The sequence below is a fragment of the Cherax quadricarinatus genome, chromosome 14 (assembly GCF_038502225.1).
Source record: "Cherax quadricarinatus isolate ZL_2023a chromosome 14, ASM3850222v1, whole genome shotgun sequence".
NCBI classification, from domain to species: domain Eukaryota; kingdom Metazoa; phylum Arthropoda; class Malacostraca; order Decapoda; family Parastacidae; genus Cherax; species Cherax quadricarinatus.
In genome coordinates this window covers 48,656,362-48,678,965 of record NC_091305.1, presented here as the reverse complement: position 1 = coordinate 48,678,965, position 22,604 = coordinate 48,656,362, and the positions used below count along the sequence as shown (strand labels likewise).

The 22,604-nt window shown below is 39.5% G+C and overlaps 1 protein-coding gene across 1 annotated transcript in view; it reads right to left on the bottom strand.

Moving 5' to 3' along the window:
• The window catches only part of SCCRO3 (defective in cullin neddylation 1 domain containing SCCRO3), a 69,001-nt gene that overhangs the window by 28,371 nt on the left and 18,026 nt on the right, over positions 1–22,604 (bottom strand). Inside the window, exon 2 of the mRNA XM_070084994.1 lies at positions 12,862–13,017. Coding sequence (XP_069941095.1) covers positions 12,862–12,976 — 115 coding nt within the window. The 5' untranslated portion in view covers positions 12,977–13,017. The remainder of the gene's footprint in view (positions 1–12,861; positions 13,018–22,604) is intronic.

Genomic DNA, 22,604 nt, shown 5'->3' with positions numbered 1-22,604 from the left:
TGACCAAAACTCTCTATACGGCTCCCCCCACCTGACTTTCTAATACGGTCACCGTGACCCACCCGGTTTGTTTACATTCTCTGTGAGATCCGTAAGCACTAAGTCTCTCCATTATGTCTGGAAACTCCAAAATTTTAAGTGTTTTTAAAAGTTATTTCATATTTTATATATACTCTGATAATTATACTCATGTATACCTGTACTTAAATAAACTTACATACTGTGCTGGCATGCAGGTATACATTAAAATCAGTAAGAGTGTCTTATGTCTCCAGACGTCACATTAGTAATGATAATAATAATCACCGAGTCTCATTTAAATGTTGTATATTACGTTAATATACACATTTTCATTAATCCATCTATGATATTTTTTCAAAATTAAATAATAAACACGATGCATAACATATAAATATGATAAATACACCCCACAGTAGAATAAATAAACAAATATGAGATGTGGTAGCAGACGACTTGCACAAGTGACACCATATTAGAAATAATAATAATAATAGTCACCGAGTCTCATTAAATGTCGTATATTACGTTAATATACAGTGGACCCCCGCATAACGATTACCTCCAAATGTGACCAATTATGTAAGTGTATTTATGTAAGTGCATTTGTACGTGTATGTTTCGGGGTCTGAAATAGACTAATGTACTTCACAATATTTCTTATGGGAACAAATTCGGTCAGTACTGGCACCTGAACATACTTCTGGAGTGAAAAAATATGGTTAACCGGGGGTCCACTGTACACATTTTCATTAATCCATCCATGATATTTTTTTCAAGATTATATAATAAACATAATACATAACATATAAAGATGATAAATACACCCCACAATAGAATAAATAAACATAAATATGAGATGTGGTAGCTAGATAACTTGTACAAGTGACGGCAAGAATAACATTTTCTCAAATCTAACATAAGAGAAAATGTGTTACTGGGGGTAACTGTAGAAAATTATTCCTTTCGTATGTATGTAAGTAAGTTTATTCAGGTATACACAAATACAGTTACATATATTATCATACATAACAGCGTATGTGTAGAGAACCCAGGATAACCCAAAAAAGTCAGACAGAGTGACTTATTTCCATTGCCTTTACTCAGAGCGTCATTTCTTCTCAAAATGATGTTACATGAGAATGGGAGTGATCTTCTTTATTTATTCTACCGTATCAATGTAGAGACAACCTGTACACAATGTAACTTGTACACAAACCAGACGTGTACACTTTGTTTTTTACAAAACTTACCTTCACCTGGTTTGTTTACATAACTCTGCACCTGTCCTCTCTCATGCACTCATTCTTTCTCTCTTTTATTTATTCGTTTTATCTCATTTACTTACTCCTGACCCTACATTAAGATTACAAATATTTTAAGGTAAGTAATGAGTGAACTGTATATACATTTTATCACTCTGGGATGCTTAAATATCATAGAATAGTATGTGTGGGTGGGTTGGCCTGGTATGGTAGCCCGGCTGACTACCATACATACCACACTTGATTTTTTACAATAAATACTACTCATCTCACCCTAGATTAAGACTACAAATATTTTAAGGTAAGTAATGAGTAAACTATATATGCATTTTATCGCTCTGGGATGCTTAAATGTAATAGAATATTATGTGCAGGTGGGGCGGCCTGGTATAGTAGCCCGGCTGACTACCTTACATACCACACTTGATTTCTTACATTAAATACTACTTGTCTCACCTTAGATTAAGACTATAAATATTTTAAGGTAAGTAATAAGTGCACTATGTGTGTATTGTACTTTTTATTGTTTTTTGATGCCTAGTTCTATTGCTAACTTAATATATGCTAGTGTAAACTTGTTATCTAGTATTTGTATGCATTTATAAGTGGAAAAAAAGGGTGTTCCACTTTACGGCGATTTCCGCTTTACGGCGGTAGCCTGGAATCTAACCTGCCGTATAAGTGGGGCCCTACTGCATATATACGTACTCATAAATTCTAGCGGCATCAAAGCAAGCAGGAGAAAGCTGGCAGGCCCACATGTGAGAGAATGGGTCTGTGTGGTCAGTGTGCACCACATAAAAAAAAATCCTGCAGCACGCAGTGCATAACGAGAAAAAAAAATGACCATTTTTTTTAAATTAAAATGCCGACTTTGTGGTCTATTTTCGTATAGTATTTATGGTTGCATTCTCGCTTTCTTGGTCTCATTTGATAGAATGGAAAACATATTATAGAAATAGAGGTGATTTTGATTGGTTTTACTATAAAAAGAACCTGGAAATGGAGCTCAAAGTAGGGGAAATGTTTGATTTTTGCCGATGTTCAAAAGTAAACAAATGATGTCATTGTCCAATAAATGTCCAACTAGCCATTCTAATATGCAGTCATGGATAAGTTCACATTATTTGTACAATTATTACAGTATTGCAGCAGTCTGCATAACAGTAAATCTTCTATTTTTTGTTTGAATAAAAATTCAAAATAGAAAGCAAGAGTAATATCAGAGGGGCCTGGAGACGTGACTGATGAACAAAGAAAATGTTATTTTAGAGCCAGGAATGTCTGCATTGTTCATTCTGGACCTTATTTTGAAATTGTCATATTTTTTAATTTTCGTGAAATTGGCCAAATTGCAAATTTCTGACCACGTTATTGGGTAGTTGAAATCAGTAAATGGGCAGTTTCTTGTACTCAGTCGATAGAAAAAATGGAGTTCTAAAGAAATAGCTATGAGTTTGGTCGACTGGAACAATGGAATTAGCCAAAAATAGGGCTCAAAGTGGGCAAAATTGCCAATTTGTAAATATCGCCGAGGTTGCTAACTTCACGAAAGCATAATTACGTCAGTTTTTCATCAAATTTCATTTTTTTGGTGTCATTACAATCGGGAAAAGATTCTCTATCATTTCATATGAAAAAATTTTTTTTTTTTAAATTTTGCAACACCAAAAGACCTCAGGATTGGGGGCTGCGACAGTCAAGGGGTTAATGCTGGTTTGGGGCACTTCATTCCATGCACTTCTAGTATAGCTGATAGCATCTGCAATGTTAAATTTATTCCAGAATCTTGGTACTGCCAAGTTGGAGTCCAAGTCTATTGATGCAACTAGTTGTTTCATAACTTTTTTGTGCAGTTACACTTGAATGACTTAATAACTCCCCGATCCAGTGGTTGTATTAGAGATGTATTTGGAGGTAAAAATACAACTTTTACATGTGGGGTCACATCCAGCAAAGTTTGTGGATGAGTACGGGAATTACCAAGAATGAAGAGAGCCTTGAATGCAAGGTTCTTGCTGTGCGAGTAAAACTTGACTTCAGGAATAAAGTGATGCTTAAACCAGTCAATAAATATTTCCTCTGTCATCCATACTGACTGGTTTGACCTCCAAATTACTGGTAAGGTGTTTTTATCTACACCTTTCAAAGCACGAGGATTCTTAGAGCGGTAAATAACCATGGGCTTACACTTGAAATCGCCTGATTCATTACCGCAAAGGTGCAAGGTGAAGCAATCCTTTGCTGTCTTGAAGCCTGGTGCACTTTTCTCTTGCTGACTGATGTAAGTTCGTGTTGGCATTTTCTTCCAAAAAAACACTTGTCTCATCAGCATTAAACACTTGATGTGGCTCATAGCCACCTTCAGAAATAACTTCCTGCAATTCAGCAGGGTAATTACTTGCTGCTGTATTATCAGCTGAAGCACTTTCACCAGAAAACTTAATATTATGTAACTTATTATGCAACTTAAAGTTGTGAACCAGCCTGTGCTAAACACACACTCTTTTTCAGGCCTTCATTCCTTATCACACACTGCTTTAAACAACTGTAAGGCCTTTTCCCTAATTAGGTTGAAATTAAGTGGTGCACTTTTCTTTGTCTTTTGTTCGAACCACTCAAGTAACAAGTTTTCTGTTTTATTTACATGTTGTGATCTACGTGTCTTTCTCTTCATGAGATGACATCTTGGATTACTCATTACACAAGCTCGTATATTCACCTCGTTCTTTTTAATTTTACGAACTGATGTTCCATTAACCCCTTGACTGTCGCAACCCCCAATCCTGAAGTGTCTCCTGGTGTCTCAAAATTTAAAAAAAAAAAAAAAAAAAAAAAAATTCTTGTGAAATGATAGAGAATCTTTTCCCGATTGTAATGACACCAAAAACATGAAATTTGCTGAAAAACTGACGGAATTACGCTCTCACGAAGTTAGCAATCTCGGCGATATTTACAAACTGGCGATTTCACCCACTTTGAGCCCTATTTTCGGCTAATTCCATTGTTCCAGTCGACCAAACTCATAGCTATTTTTTTAGAAATACATTTTTTCTATCGATTGAATACAAGAAACTGCCCATTTACCAATTTCAACTACCCAGTAACGTGGTCAGAAATTTGCAATTTGGCCAATTTCGTGAAAATTAAAAAATATGACAATTTCAAAATAAGGTCCAGAATGAACAATGCAAACATTCCTGGCTCTAAAATAACATTTCCTTTGTTCATCAGTCACGTCTCCAAGCCCCTCTGATATTGCTCTTGCTTTCTATTTTGAATTTTTATTCAAACAAAAAATAGAAGATTTACTGTTATGCAGACTACTGCAATACTGTAATAATTGTATAAATAACATCAACCCATTCATGACTGCATATTAGAATGGCTAGTTGGACATTTATTGGACAATGACATCATTTGTTTACTTTTAAACATCGGCAAAAATCAAACATTTCCCCTACTTTGAGCTCCATTTCCAAGTTCTTTTTATAGTAAAATCAATCAAAATCACCTCTATTTCTATAATATGTTTTCCATTCTATCAAATGAGACCAAGAAAACGAGAATACAACCATAAATACTATACGAAAACAGACCACAAAGTCGGCATTTTAATTAAAAAAAACGGTCGGAGTTTTTTTTTTCTCATTATGCACTGCATGCTGCAGGATTTTTTTTATATGGTGCACACTGACCACACAGACCCATTCTCTCACATGTGGGCCTACCAGCTTCTCCTGCTTGATTTGAAGCCGCTAGAATTTATGAGTATATATACGTCAAACACGGTACCTCATAAGACGTATATGTACGACCTCGACAGTCAAAGGGTTAAGGCCATAAGCCCTCACTATATCCACCACACGCGAGCTACTCTTAAGCTTATCTAATATCTTAATTTTCTTCGTAATTCCTAGACTTAAATGCTTAAACCTTTTCTTGCCACTTTCAGCAACACTTTTATGCCTACTGGGTGCATGACTGCTTGGCAGACTTGAGATATGGCAATTAACCCTTACACTGTCCAAAAGTAGATCAACGTTTGCGCGCGTAGTGCTCCAAACGTAGATCTACGTTCTTTTTTACATAAGAAACAATGTAAAATTGGACGCAGATCTACGTTCGGAGCGTTACATGTGTGAATGTAGATCTACGTTTGGACAGTTTAAGGGTTAAAATATGTATCTAAACAAACACAGTGAGCTCCCTGAGAATCGTCCTACACACTTATGAACTGAGCTGAAGGCTGGGTGGATGGTGGGGGTGACTGAAGGGGGCCCCAGGCAATTTACGCGCGCGCTTAACCAAAAATCGAAAAATTATGGAAATTGAGTTATATATACCAAAAAAAATAGCTTAACTCTTTGGCAACACAATGGTACCAGAATGAATGTTTTACGACGTTTCTACAAGAAATTATAGTCATTTATATCAGGTAAGGTGATGGTGATATGGGTAGCGCGTCTGCTCACAGCCCATATATACAGTGGACCCCCGCATAACGATGGCATCACATAGCGATTATTTCGCATACCGCTTACTTTAATTGCAAAATTTTTGCCGCGCATACCGATTAAAAACCCGCTCACCGATTTTCGTCCGAGACGCGTCCAATGTGCGCCCTCAGCCAGCCTCACATGTGCCGCCCGTGCCATTGTTTACCAGCCAGCCTCCGCGCTAACATCCAAGCATACACTCGGAATATTTCGTATTATTACAGTGTTTTCGGTGCTGTTTCTGGAAAATAAGTGACCATGGGCCCCAAGAAAGCTTCTAGTGCCAACCGTACACCAATAAGGGTAAGAATACCCATTGAAATGAAGAAAGAGATCATTGATAAGTATGAAAGTGGAGTGCGTATCGCCGACCTAGTCAAGTTGTACAAGAAACCCCAATCAACCATCGCTACTATTGTGGGCACCAAAAAGACAATCAAGGAAGCTGTTCTTGCCAAAGGTTTAACTGTGTTTTCGAAACAAAGATCGCAAGTGATGGAAGATGTTGAGAGACTCTTATTGGTGTGGATAAATGAAAAACAGCTAGCAGGAGATAGCGTCTCTCAAGCGATCATATGTGAAAAGGCTAGGAAGTTGCATGACGATTTAATTAAAAAAATGCCTGCAACTAGTGATGATGTGAGTGAATTTAAGGCCAGCAAAGGTTGGTTTGAGAGATTTAAGAAGCGTAGTGGCATCCATAGTGTGATAAGGCATGGTGAGGCTGCCAGTTCGGACCACAAAGCGGCTGAAAAATATGTGCAGGAATTCAAGGAGTACATAGAAACTGAAGGACTGAAACCTGAACAAGTGTTTAATTGTGATGAAACAGGCCTGTTCTGGAAGAAAATGCCAAGCAGGACCTACATTACTCAGGAGGAAAAGGCACTCCCAGGACATAAGCCTATGAAAGACAGGCTTACTCTTCTCATGTGTGCCAATGCTACTGGTGATTGTAAAGTGAAGCCTTTATTAGTGTATCACTCTGAAACTCCCAGAGCGTTCAGGCAAAAGAATGTCCTCAAGGAGAATTTGTGTGTGCTGTGGAGGGCAAACAGTAAGGCATGGGTCACTAGGGAATTTTTCTATAACTGGTTACACCATGCATTTGCCCCCAATGTGAAAGATTACCTAACTGAAAAGAAATTAGAACTTAAGTGCCTCCTGGTGTTAGACAATGCCCCTGGTCATCCTACAGACGTGGCAGAGCGACTTTATGGGGACATGAGCTTCATTAAGGTGAAGTTTTTGCCTCCTAATACCACTCCTCTCCTGCAGCCCATGGACCAGCAGGTTATTTCCAACTTCAAGAAACTGTACACAAAAGCTCTGTTTGAAAGGTGCTTTGTAATGACCTCAGAAACTCAACTGACTCTAAGAGAGTTTTGGAGAGATCACTTTAATATCCTCAATTGTGTAAACCTTATAGGTAAGGCTTGGGAGGAAGTGACTAAGAGGACCTTGAACTCTGCTTGGAAGAAACTGTGGCCAGAATGTGTAGACAAAAGGGATTTTGAAGGGTTTGAGGCTAACCCTGAGAATCCTGTGCCAGTTGAGGAATCCATTGTGGCATTGGGAAAGTCCTTGGGGTTGGAGGTTAGTGGGGAGGATGTGGAAGAGTTGGTGGAGGAGGACAATGAAGAACTAACCACTGATGAGCTGATAGATCAACTTCAAGAGCAAGAGGCCAGACCTGGGGAAACTGGTTCAGAGGAGGGGAGAGAGAAATTGAAGAAGTTGCCTACTACAAAGATAAAGGAAATCTGTGCAAAGTGGCTTGAAGTGCAAACCTTCATGGATGAAAATCACCCTCACACAGCTATTGCAAGCCGTGTTGGCAACCTGTACACTGACAATGTTGTGAAACACTTTAGGGAAGTGATAAAGGAACGAGAGGTACAGGCCACTATGGACAGATATCTTGTGCGAAAGAAGTCCAGTGACTCTGAAGCTGGCCCTAGTGGCATTAAAAGAAGAAGGGAAGTAACCCCAGAAAAGGACTTGCTACCTCAAGTCCTAATGGAAGGGGATTCCCCTTCTAAACAGTAAGAAGATAATGCTCTCCCCTCCTCCCATCCCATCAATCATCACCAGATCTTCAATAAAAGTAAGTGTCATGTAAGTGTGCATGCCTTTTTCAGTTTGTGTGTATTAAAATTAATATTTCATGTGGTAAAAAAAAAATTTTTTTCATACTTTTGGGTGTCTTGCACGGATTAATTTTATTTCCATTATTTCTTATGGGGAAAATTCATTCACATAACGATTATTTCGCATAACAATTACCCCTCTTGCACGGATTAAAATCGTTAACCGGGGGTCCACTGTATTTTGGAATTTTTTCCTTGTTTTTTATTGCTTTTTCTTGCATTATTCTTTCTAATGTAACAACTGACTATCTGGCATCATAAAACAGTAGGCGGAGCTTATCTGTAGACTTAGAGCCTACCAGGCCTACCACCGCTCCATAGAGTGCCAGGAGAAATCACTTCATTATTACGCTTATATCAGCTTATATATCAACTCTACGGCTTATTTATCTATCAGAATTGATCTAATATGATATAATAAACACTCTAAATAACATACAAACATGTTATATACTCTAGACTGAATAAAATAGGCCATAACATGGCGAGAGATTATCAGGAATACAGTGGTCCCTCGTTTTTCGTAGTTCTCGGGAATCATAGATTTCGGAAATTATAGGGATATTTTCGTATAAACATGGGCTCGCTAATTATAGGTTGACTCGCGAATAGTAGTTCGTCTGGGACACGTACGCACGGTGTGAGCCGGGGTGGCCTCCCTACCCAGCCAGTCTGGCATTGTTTACCAGTGAGCGAAGGTCCCCTCACATGCTCCTACGAAATATTTCATAATATTCCACTCATTTTAGTGCTTGCAAATACTAAATAAGCTACCATGGCTCCAAAGAAAGCTCCTAGTGCCAAGCCTGTGGTAAAGAAGAGCTCACCACTGAGAAGCTGCAAGAGCTTCAGCAGGAACAGCAACAGATCGCAGTTCAGAATCTTGCTGCAGAGGAGGAGGAAGAGAGATGGAAGAAGGTGCCTTCTTCAGAAATTAAAGAGATTTTTGCTATGTGGGGTAAGATGGAAAGCTTTTTGGAGAAACATCACCCTGACAAGGTTGTTGCAAGCCATGTTGGCAACATGTACAGTGACAAAGTCTTGGGCCATTTTAGGGAAGTGTTAAAGAGACGCCAGAAACAGAGCTCTCTCCACAGTTATTTTGCAAGACAGGACTCCAGTGACTCTCAAGGTGGTCCTAGTGGCATTAAGAAACAGAAGAGAAGCTACCCCAGAAAAGCAATTGGTGCCTGAGGTGTTGATGGAAGGGGATTCCCCTTCCAAACTGTAAACAATCCAATCTCTCTCCTCCTCCAGTCTCCCATACACTAAGAAGAATCTCCAATAAAGGTAAGTGTTATGCTGTTAATGTTTCATTCATCATTTCCCATTGTATTGTTTATGTACTACATCTATATTTCATGTAAAAAAACTTTTTTGTTTTAATACTTCTGGGAGTCAGGAACGGATTAATTGTATTTACATTATTTCTTATGGGAAAAATTGATTCGAAAATCGTAGATTTCGATAATAGTAGCAACTCCAGGAACGGATTAACTACGAAAAACAAGGGACCACTGTATTTCAATATAAATGAGTTACTCCTCTCCATGTCGTCTTTGAGTAAGAGAAAACGGTGTTTTGAAGAGGATAACTGCACTAGAACATCAGTTTACTAAGAAATACACCCAAACAAATGTAATTTTCGTGAATTTTTTTTTTTTTTGAAACGGGGGGCCGGCCAGCGGTCCCGGCCAATATCTCAGAAGTAACTTATTCACCTAATGTACCTATTTCTGCCTTTATTACTTAATTAAATGGAATAATATTCACAGAAATTGTAGAATAATGATTTCTCTATTTTCCCTCCATTTCATTTTTGGAAATATTCCAAATCTTTCGGAGTTATGTGGGAGTAAAGGGCAGTTTTTTTGCAACATTCCAGGAACTACCAAACTTTATTTTTTTGTGAAATAAAGATAAGTTATTTAGAGGTAAGGTTCTGGGGTAAATACGTATAAGCATTGCTCTCTCGGCACCAAGTGTCCAAACAACCTTACGTCGTCCCATATAGGAATAAATTTTGACACAAGGGCATTTTCAGTAAATCAGTCTTTTCTCAGTTGTTGTTTGAGGTATATTTTTGATAAATATTTTCAAGAAAGAGTGAAAACACTTTGTCTTGTGCACCAAAACTGGAGGAAATCGGACGGTAAACAAAAGAGCTACATTTTTTTGCACGAGACCACCCTGAAGGTGGCGGTAGATGGCAGTAGGTCTCCCCCATTGACTCAATGGTGTAACCCACTTCCAATCCTGCGGACGACCGAGCGCTCAAAAATTTTTCCCCTCCCACAAATTGAATCAGCGTTAAATTAATTTTACGAAGTGCTGTATAAAATTGTGCCGCAATTCTTCATTTGTGGTATAACCAAATCATGCCAAATAAACTCATGTTAAATGACGGTCTACTGTACTTCAAAATTAAAATGCTCACATTTCATCGTTTTAAATACTCAATTGTAATAGTTCATATGTAAATTGTTTAAATTGTTCTACTGTAATACTGTAATTTTTAAAAAATAATTCAAAACTGTAATTATTCTCTACCAAATTTCTCTACTAGACTTATTAAAGCCATACAGAGTGGAGAAATTTTCTCCAGGAGGGTATCAGCCCCCTTCAGCCCCTTTCAGCCCTAAGGAGCCCAGCCCTCTCAGAAGAGGCAAGCATCTTGTTTACTGCTACATCACATAATTACCAGCAGATGTTTAACCAGTGTGTACCAGTTACGTGGTCATGTGGTTCTTTGCAAGAGACCACTGTTGCAAGAGTGTAGTTTAAATAAGAGGAAATCAATCTCTTACCTTAACAGGACAATTAACCCCTTAACTGTCGCAACCCCCAATCCTGAGGTGTCTCCTGGTGTCGCAAAATTTCAAAAAAAGAAAAAAAAGGAAAAAAAAAAAAATTCTTATGAGATGATAGAGAATCTTTTCCCGATTGCAATGACACAAAAAAAAAAACGAAATTTGATGGAAACTGACGGAATTACGCTCTCGCAAAGTTAGCGACTTCAGCAATATTTACAAATTGGCGATTTCGCCCACTTTCGCCTGCTTGATTTGAAGCCGCTAGAATTTATGAGTACAGTGGTCCCTCGTTTTTCGTAATTAATCCGTTCCTGGAGGAGCTACTATAAACGAAATTTACGACTTGCGAATCAATTTTCCCCATAAGAAATAATGTAAATACAATTAATCCGTTTCTGACACTCAGAAGTATTAAAACAAAAAAATTTTTTACATGAAATATACATGTAGTACATAAACAATACAATGGGAAATGATGAATGAAACATTAACAGCATAACACTTACCTTTATTGGAGATTCTTCTTAGTGTATGGGAGACTGGAGGAGGAGAGAGATTGGATTGTTTACAGTTTGGAAGGGGAATCCCCTTCCAGCAACACCTCAGGTACCAATTGCTTCTCTTCTCAGTTTCTTAATGCCACTAGGACCACCTTGAGAGTCACTCTAGTCCTGTCTCGCAAAGTAACTGTGGAGAGAGCTCTGTTTCTGGCATCTCTTTAACACCTCCCTAAAATGGTACAAGACTTTGTCACTGTACATATTTCTCACCTTCTTTACCACAGGCTTGGCACTAGGAGCTTTCTTTGGAGCCATGGTAGCTTATTTAGTACTTGCAAGCACTAAAATGAGTGGAATGTTATGAAATATTTTGTAGGAGCACTTGAGGGGACCTTCACTCACTGGTAAACAATGCCACACTGGTTGGGTAGGGAGGCCTCCCCGGCTCACACCGTGCGTAAGCGTCCTGGACGAACTACTATTCGCGAGTCAACCTATGAAAAGCGAGTCCATGTTTATACGAAAATACCCCTATGATTGGCGAAATTTACGATTGCCGAGAACTACGAAAAGCGAGGGACCACTGTATATATACGTCAAACACAGTACCTCGTAAGACGTATATATTGTTCGACCGAAACAGTCAAAGGGTTAAGGAAAATCCTGCTCCCACTTTATTACCATGGTAAAGATAGTGTACATTGTTGTCTATACTTAAGACAGCAAGAGTCAAGCATTCTGCTTTGCTTCATAGTGAAAGTTTGGCAAGGAAGGGAAATGTACAAGGCCAGCTTTTCCTCTATGTGCTAGGGGCTTTGTGGCATCGTAGGAGGCTGTGACGTCAGATTGCTTCTGACCCTGCTAGGGCTCACACTGATGCCGGGATAACCAACAATGAACACTAATCTGTGCGTTTTTGTGCATAAAACTATCTCAAAGATCATATCAAGACACAAAGAAGTGTGATCAGCTTCTTTAGTGACATTATGGTGAACAAATCTTGATGAACAATGTAACAATGAGTGTTGCGATCCTAACGGAGTGTGTGCGACATTCTTCAAAGAACACATCTGCTTCAATCAAGACAACGGATAACCGGGTGCAACTACGGGTAAGCTACAAATACCCAGGTACATTTAAAGAACATAATAGGGGTAGGTCGGCTGCGCAGCGGATGTCCTGTTGTGTTTATAAACCCTTTGACTGTTGCAAGCCCCTTTCTGAAACTGTCATTCTATGTCGCAAAATTTTTGGAAAAAAAAAAAAAAAAAAATTTTATGAAATGATAGAGAATCTTTTCCCGATGGTAATGACACCAAAAGTGTGAAATTTGGTCGAAAACTCATTCGAATTACGAGCAAGTAAACCAAAGTTTACTGGGCGAGTGGCATTCATAGCTGTTGCCATACACGGCTAATTTTCTGCCAACTTTATGCCTCTATATCTCGGTAAGTACTGATTGCAAAAAAGTTTTTTTGGGCTTAAAACAATCAGAAAACTAATCTTAACATTTTCATAAGAAAAAATAATTTTTTTTTTAAATTCTTTAACACCAGGAGACACTTCAGGATTTCGGGTTGCGACAGTCAGAGGGTTAATTAATATGGCTCAATTACCTCTTGTTCGTTCATATTCGTGCCGGGCAGGAGGGAGTTGTAAGGTTGGATGGTGAGAGACAGTGTGCTGGTGGGCGGGTGGGGGGACCTTTAGACAAGACAGGCACTTCCCCATTGGTCCCGCTGCCCACCACACCTGACCCCCCAGGCCGGCACCTGCAAAATATAAAAAATAAAGCAAATTAAGCATTTCAGATATGCACTAGAAAACTGGAAATATTGATCTGGTATTTTAACATCTTATCGTCACTTTAAAAGTCTTTATTTAAATAAAAGAATTTTCCCATACAGCATTGGAATTTGTAACCTTTGGCTTGCCTGCCATGACATCTAAATACATGATGTGCACAGTGAGACATTTCTCGTGTTAAAAACAAACTTTGGTAATTTTAACAAAAGTAGAATTACTATTTATAAAGTACAGAACAGAAGCCTCTTTTAACCCTTTCAGGGTCGAGACCCTCGATCCTTAACTCCCACTCAGGGTCAAAAAATATTAGAAAAAAAAAAAAAATTTCTTATGAAATGATGAGAAAATCTTTTTCCAGTCATAATGACACCAAAAGTATGAAATTTGATGGAAAACTCACGGAATTATGCTCTCACAAAGTTAGCGATATCAACGATATTTACAAATTGGCAATTTCACCCACTTTGAGCCCTATTTTTGGCCAATTCCAATGTTTCAGTCTACTAAAATCATAGCTATTTCACTAGAATTCCATTTTTTGTATTGATTGAGTACAAGAAACTGCACATTTACTGATTTCAACTACCTAATAAAGTGGTCAGAAATTGGCAATTTGGCCAATTTCACACAAATTTCAAAAGATGCCAATTTCAAAACAGGGTTCAGAATAAACAAGACAGACATTCCTGGCACTAAAATAACATTTTATCTGTTCATTAGTCATGTCTCCAGGCCCTCTTACATTACTTTTGCTTTCCATTTTGAATTTTTATTCTCACAAAAAATAAAAGGTTTACTGTTATGTATACTACTGCATCACTGTAAAAATGGTATAAATAATATCAGCGCACTTGCGCAAGAATATTAAACTTACCAGTTGACGTGTATTGGATGTGTGGCATGATCTGTTTAGTCTTGAACATCGGCAAAAATCAAACATTTTCACTACTTTGCGCTCAATTTCAAGGTACTTCTCATCATGAAACCAATCAAAATTATCTCTATTTCTGTAATATATCTTCCATTCTATCAAATGAGACCAAGAAAACGAGAATACAACCATAAATCCCAAACGAAAATAGACTGCAAAGTTGCTGTTTTAAACCAAAAATACGGTCAGAGTTTTTTTTTTCTCATTATGCACTGTGTGCTGCAGGATTGTTTTTTTTATATTGGGCATACTGACCATGCGGGCCCATTCTTTCACATCTAGGCCTACCAGCCTTTTTCCGATTGATTTGAGGGTGCTAGAATATATGCAAACTAGTACGTCACCAACACTGGCGCATAAGACATACAGTGGACCCCCGGTTAACGATATTTTTTCTCTCCAGAAGTATGTTCAGGTGCCAGTACTGACCGAATTTGTTCCCATAAGAAATATTGTGAAGTAGATTAGTCCATTTCAGACCCCCAAACATACACGTACAAACGCACTTACATAAATACACTTACATAATTGGTCGCATTCGGAGGTGATCGTTATGCAGGGGTCCACTGTACAGTGGACCCCCGGTTAACGATTTTAATCCGTGCAAGAGGGCTCATCGTTATGCGAAATAATCGTTATGCGAATGAATTTTCCCCATAAGAAATAATGGAAATAAAATTAATCCGTGCAAGACGCCCAAAAGTATGAAAAAAATTTTTTTTTACCACATGAAATGTTAATTTTAATACACACAAACTGAAAAAGGCATGCACAATTAAATGACACTTACTTTTATTGAAGATCTGGTGATGATTGATGGGATGGGAGGAGGGGAGAGCATTATCTTCTTACTGTTTAGAAGGGGAATCCCCTTCCATTAGGACTTGAGGTAGTAAGTCCTTTTCTGGGGTTACTTCCCTTCTTTTTTTAATGCCACTAGGGCCAGCTTCAGAGTCACTGGACTTCTTTCGCACAAGATATCTGTCCATAGTGGCCTGTACCTCTCGTTCCTTTATGACTTGCCTAAAGTGTTTCACAACATTGTCAGTGTACAGGTTGCCAACACGGCTTGCAATAGCTGTGTGAGGGTGATTTTCATCCATGAAGGTTTGCACTTCAAGCCACTTTGCACAGATTTCCTTTATCTTTGTAGTAGGCAACTTCTTCAATTTCTCTCTCCCCTCCTCTGAACCAGTTTCCCCAGGTCTGGCCTCTTGCTCTTGAAGTTGATCTATCAGCTCATCAGTGGTTAGTTCTTCATTGTCCTCCTCCACCAACTCTTCCACATCCTCCCCACTAACCTCCAACCCCAAGGACTTTCCCAATGCCACAATGGATTCCTCAACTGGCACAGGATTCTCAGGGTTAGCCTCAAACCCTTCAAAATCCCTTTTGTCTACACATTCTGGCCACAGTTTCTTCCAAGCAGAGTTCAAGGTCCTCTTAGTCACTTCCTCCCAAGCCTTACCTATAAGGTTTACACAATTGAGGATATTAAAGTGATCTCTCCAAAACTCTCTTAGAGTCAGTTGAGTTTCTGAGGTCATTACAAAGCACCTTTCAAACAGAGCTTTTGTGTACAGTTTCTTGAAGTTGGAAATAACCTGCTGGTCCATGGGCTGCAGGAGAGGAGTGGTATTAGGAGGCAAAAACTTCACCTTAATGAAGCTCATGTCCCCATAAAGTCGCTCTGCCACGTCTGTAGGATGACCAGGGGCATTGTCTAACACCAGGAGGCACTTAAGTTCTAATTTCTTTTCAGTTAGGTAATCTTTCACATTGGGGGCAAATGCATGGTGTAACCAGTTATAGAAAAATTCCCTAGTGACCCATGCCTTACTGTTTGCCCTCCACAGCACACACAAATTATCCTTGAGGACATTCTTTTGCCTGAACGCTCTGGGAGTTTCAGAGTGATACACGAATAAAGGCTTAACTTTGCAATCACCACTAGCATTGGCACACATCAACAAAGTAAGCCTGTCTTTCATAGGCTTATGTCCTGGGAGTGCCTTTTCCTCCTGAGTAATGTAGGTCCTGCTTGGCATTTTCTTCCAGAACAGGCCTGTTTCATCACAATTAAACACTTGTTCAGGTTTCAGTCCTTCAGTTTCTATGTACTCCTTGAATTCCTGCACATATTTTTCAGCCGCTTTGTGGTCCGAACTGGCAGCCTCACCATGCCTTATCACACTATGGATGCCACTACGCTTCTTAAATCTCTCAAACCAACCTTTGCTGGCCTTAAATTCACTCACATCATCACTAGTTGCAGGCATTTTTTTAATTAAATCCTCATGCAACTTCCTAGCCTTTTCACATATGATCGCTTGAGAGACGCTATCTCCTGCTATCTGTTTTTCATTTATCCACACCAATAAGAGTCTCTCAACATCTTCCATCACTTGCGATCTTTGTTTCGAAAACACAGTTGAACCTTTGGCAAGAACAGCTTCCTTGATTGTCTTTCTGGTGCCCACAATAGTAGCGATGGTTGATTGGGGTTTCTTGTACAGCTTGACTAGGTCGGCTATACGCACTCCACTTTCATACTTATCAATTATCTCTTTCTTCATTTCTATAGTAATTCTTACCCTTTGAGGTGTAGGGTTGGCACTAGAAGCTTTCTTGGGGCCCATGGTCACTTATTTTCCAGAAACAGCACCGAAAATACTGTAATAATACGAAATATTCCGAGTGTATGCTTGGATGTTACCGCGGAGGCTGGCTGGTAAACAATGGGACGGCTGGCACATGTGAGGCTGGCTGAGGGCACATTGGACGCGTCTCGGACGAAAATCGGTAAGCGGGTTTTTAATCGGTATGCGCGGCAAAAATTTTGCGATAAAAGTAATCGGTATGCGGAAAAATCGCTATGTGATGCCATCGTTATGCGGGGGTCCACTGTACTAGTATGTCAAAAACCCTGAAAGGGTTAATATAAAAACAATCCCTGGAGGCAGTGCAGATGAAAAGTCACACACACCTGAGCTGCTAAATCTCTGCAATAAGCACACCTAATTATGATGTAGTTCAGCTGGGCTTGTGAGGTCTCTAGAGAGACCTAATTTAACCAATTATATGGTCACACCTGGCCTTGGCAAACAGATATTAGCCACGCCTTTTCGGCTTAAGGCTCAGCTCCTTTGTTCGTCACTGGCATCAGATCTCAGCATCATGTTGTAACGTGGTGCACACCTCATTGTGGAGGCTGCTTGGACCACCATATAAGTCCAAGGAAGAGCATGATCGAGACTTCAAGTGGAGCTGCTGCTGTGTGCAGAGCTCTGAGCAGAGTGACTTCGAGCAGAGCTGCTGCTGTGTGCAGAGCTCTGAGCAGAGAGACTTTGAGCAGAGCTGCTGCTGTGTGCAGAGCTCTGAGCAGAGAGATTCGAGAGGAGATGCTGCTGAGGTGCAGAGCTCGGGAGAAGGCTGCTGAAGTCTCTGGAAGAGACTGTTGGAGACATTGGGCATAGTACTGGCTAGGAGCAGTACTCGTGTTGTGTAGGTCTTGGGACCTGTGGCTTAGTTCCTGTGGTGAGCTGTCCTCTGTACTATATTGTAAGTTATATTCATTTTTGTCAAGTTGATTTTGTTCCCTGTCTCACTGCTTATATGTACCACCCCATTTATCTAAACCCCAATAATGTTCTCCTGTTCCCGAATATATTATTGTACAAGGACTTAATAATAAACTGTTTGAGTAGAATAGTAATATTCACTGTCCCTGTTATTTGCTCTTTTATTCATTATTTTATTTCAAGTAGTGAGAGGGTGAGTAGTGTGGTGGGTAGAGTAATAAGAGGTGAAGGTGTAGTCACCAGTGACCTCACATTACCTACCGCTCGCCGCTAATCACTCGATTCAGACTCTCCTGCCTACTCCCTCTGATTACTTGCATATTCCCCGATTATCCGTACGTTCCAATACCCCCCTACATGACATAATAGTGTTGACACATTACCAGTAAAATCTGGTGGAAGCACTGATGTCCATACAGGGGCAATAGGTAGAGGGGAAACAAAAAATGCACCAGCAGCGAATGCAGCCACAAAAAAGTCCTAGCAAACAAAATTCCAATCAATGCAAATTCTATGCCTTGGGTATCTGTGAGCATGGTATATCTGGTAAAATAGGTGGGACATGCACCTTTGACCATCCCCAAAAAATGCTGCACCCACATGACAACAGGAAGGTGAAACTCCCCTTCCTGTAACTTATTTTACACCAAAATGTGTACCTCGTCACTCCATGAAAGAAAATGCAACAACCTATACTGCTAGGCACATCATCTAAAGGGGACAAGAAGACAGACCAGCCAGATTATGGGAAACAAAAGAGGAGAGTCATAACCTCTCTGGAGGAGGAGTTTTTTTTTAGTGTTGGAAAGGAAAAAAGACTGGCAAGAAATGACAGAAATCTTACACCAACTGAAAACACTTCACGAACAGACACAGTCACTGCCCTCCACTCCAGAACAACAGATATTAGAGCCAGCAAATAAAACCCCCCTAAATTCCATCAATATAATGACATTTGTCTTCACAAATATACAGGGTCTAAAGCCGTCAACAAACAAAATTCCTTACAACAAGGGACTGTTCACAGAGTCAAATGCAATGTTTGCAACTTTCACGAATCCCAGGTTACAACCTATTTGGATGTGACAGACTAAACAGGCAACAAGGGGGGGTTGGCTTATACGTCACAGAGTCGCTCATTTGCTCAAAACAACTAAACACCTCAAATGATGTAGTTGAAGTTTTGTCAGTAAAGACTGAAAACCAAAACCTTGTCACTGTGGTTGTATACAAGCCTCTGGATGCAACTTCCCAGGAATTCCAGGAACACTGTCTGGAAAATCTCCCAACTCCTGCCCCAAACATCTTGCTACTGGGAGATTTCAGCTTGAGACACCTAAAATGGAGAAGTGTAGCAAATAGCATTTTAGCAGAGATCACCCCAGGAGGCAGCTCAGATGAAAATTCACACACACAATCTATTAAATCTCTGCACCAAATTTACCTTAAACCAGCAAATATTAGAGCCTACAAGACTAGAAAAAACGCTGGACCTCATCTTCACTAACAACGACTATCTGATACGTAATATAACCGTATCGAAGACAATACACTCAGATCACAACATAATAGAGGTACAGACATGTATGCACATGGCTCCTGACCAGCAAAATGTGATCAGTCATGAGGGTGTCTTCACAAAATTCAACTTCAATAACAAAAATATACAATGGGAACAAGTCAACCAAGTCCTAAATGGAACAAGCTGAGAAGATATCCTAAACAACACGGATCTGAACCTTAGCCTAGAAAAAATTAACTCTGTAGTTCTTGACATCTGCTCAAGGCACATTCCATTAACCCTTTCAGGGTCCATGCCGTAGATCTACGGCTTTATGTTGAGGGTCCAAACCGTAGATCTACTCCATGAACTCAGCTCACTCTGATAAGCTGTGAGCAGTAAATTTGGGCCCAGATATGAGAGAATACGTCTATATGAATCCTTCAGCACACAGTGCATAACGAGAGAAAAAAACTAATACTGTAATTTTCGATCAAAACAGCGACTTTGTAGTATTTTTTCATATACTTTTTATAGTTGTATTTGCAATTTCTTGGTCTCATTTGATGGAATGGAAGATATATTACAGAAATAGAGATGATTTTGATTGGTTTTAGTACTGAAAATGGCTTGAAACTGAGCTCAAAGTAGCCGAAATGTTCAATTTTTGCCGATGCTCAAGAGTAAACAAACGACCTCACACGTCTAATACATGCCTGCTGGTGGATCTGATATATGTTCACAAATGTGCTGATATTATTTATTCAATTATTACAATATTGCATAACAGTAAATCTTCTATTTTTTGGTTTGAATAAAAATTCATTATGTGAATAATAAATCAAAATGGAATTCATTTGTAAAGCCTGAAAACATAACTAATGAACAGAGGAAATGTTAGTTTAGTGCCAGGAATGCCTGCATTGTTTATTCTGAACCCTATTTTGAAATTGGAATATTTTGAACTTTGCATTAAATTGGCCAAATTACCAATTTCCAATCACTTTATTTTGTAGTTGAGACAGTTGACTTCGTAATTTCTTGTGCTCAATCGATAGAATAGAAGTAATACTAGTGAAATAGCTAAGAATTTGGTTGATTGAAATAATGCAATTGGTCAAAAATAGGAGTCAAAGTTGGCAAAATCGCCGATGCGTAAATATCGCTGACACGTCAATACATTATTCACGAGAGCATAATTTCATCAATTTTCCATCAAATTTCATACTTTTTGTTTTATTACCTCCAGAAAAAGATTCTCTACCATTTCATATGAAAAAATAAATTTATTTTTTGAAAATTCTTGGACCCTGGTGCACACTTTGAAATTTGGCCTCTGGACCCTGAAAGGGTTAAGAAAAAGAAAGGGAAGATATAAATTAGAAAGAGAGAGAGAGAGAGAGAGAGAGAGAGACGCTCCCTATACAGACAAAGGCGAAGAATCACAGAGCTGCTGAGAGGGGCCAATATATGTGAAATACAATATTTGTTATTTCACTGGTCAGTGAAATAAATATCGAACTTAAGCTGAAGGAATCTTGCAGGAGACAAGAATCACAGGAAGAACTAAAAGCCATAAAGGAAACTGAAAAAATACTTCTTCTCTTATGCCAAATCTAAGGGAAAAACAATATCCAGTATTGGGCCCTTGCTTAGGTGAGATAGGACATACACAGATGACAGCAAAGAAATGAGTGAGATACTAAAGTCCCAATACAACTCAGTGTTCAGTGAGCCATTACCCAGACTAAGGGTCGACAATCTAAATGATTTCTTTATGAATAATACTGCTGTACACTAACTGCCCCCTTCAAGGCAGGTGAAATTCCTGACCTGGAGAATGTGTAAAGAACTTTCACAGCACACACAAGTACAATAAGGCACCTAAATTACTGGGAACAGTTAAGTCCCTTGATTTATATTCCCTGGAATCCAGGTGAGAGAAATACAGTGGACCCCCGGTTAACGAACTTTTTTCATTCCAGTAGTATGTTCAGGTGCCAGTACTGACCGAATTTTTTCCCATAAGGAATACAGTGGACCCCCGCATAACGATGGCATCGCATAGCGATTTTTCCGCATAACGATTACTTTTATCGCAAAATTTTTGCCCCGCATACCGATTAAAAACCCGCATACCGATTTTCGTCCGAGACGCGTCCAATGTGCCCTCAGCCAGCCTCACATGTGCCGCTCCGTCCCATTGTTTACCAGCCAGCCTCCGCGGTAACATCCAAGCATACACTCGGAATATTTCGTATTATTACAGTATTTTCGGTGCTGTTTCTGGAAAATAAGTGACCATGGGCCCCAAGAAAGCTTCTAGTGCCAACCCTACACCTCAAAGGGTAAGAATTACTATAGAGATGAAGAAAGAGATAATTGATAAGTATGAAAGTGGAGTGCGTATAGCCGACCTAGTCAAGCTGTACAAGAAACCCCAATCAACCATCGCTACTATTGTGGGCACCAGAAAGACAATCAAGGAAGCTGTTCTTGCCAAAGGTTCAACTGTGTTTTCGAAACAAAGATCGCAATTGATGGAAGATGTTGAGAGACTCTTATTGGTGTGGATAAATGAAAAACAGATAGCAGGAGATAGCGTCTCTCAAGCGATCATATGTGAAAAGGCTAGGAAGTTGCATGACGATTTAATTAAAAAAATGCCTGCAACTAGTGATGATGTGAGTGAATTTAAGGCCAGCAAAGGTTGGTTTGAGAGATTTAAGAAGCGTAGTGGCATCCATAGTGTGATAAGGCATGGTGAGGCTGCCAGTTCGGACCACAAAGCGGCTGAAAAATATGTGCAGGAATTCAAGGAGTACATAGAAACTGAAGGACTGAAACCTGAACAAGTGTTTAATTGTGATGAAACAGGCCTGTTCTGGAAGAAAATGCCAAGCAGGACCTACATTACTCAGGAGGAAAAGGCACTCCCAGGACATAAGCCTATGAAAGACAGGCTTACTTTGTTGATGTGTGCCAATGCTACTGGTGATTGCAAAGTGAAGCCTTTATTAGTGTATCACTCTGAAACTCCCAGAGCGTTCAGGCAAAAGAATGTCCTCAAGGATAATTTGTGTGTGCTGTGGAGGGCAAACAGTAAGGCATGGGTCACTAGGGAATTTTTCTATAACTGGTTACACCATGCATTTGCCCCCAATGTGAAAAATTACCTAACTGAAAAGAAATTAGAACTTAAGTGCCTCCTGGTGTTAGACAATGCCCCTGGTCATCCTACAGACGTGGCAGAGCGACTTTATGGGGACATGAGCTTCATTAAGGTGAAGTTTTTGCCTCCTAATACCACTCCTCTCCTGCAGCCCATGGACCAGCAGGTTATTTCCAACTTCAAGAAACTGTACACAAAAGCTCTGTTTGAAAGGTGCTTTGTAATGACCTCAGAAACTCAACTGACTCTAAGAGAGTTTTGGAGAGATCACTTTAATATCCTCAATTGTGTAAACCTTATAGGTAAGGCTTGGGAGGAAGTGACAAAGAGGACCTTGAACTCTGCTTGGAAGAAACTGTGGCCAGAAT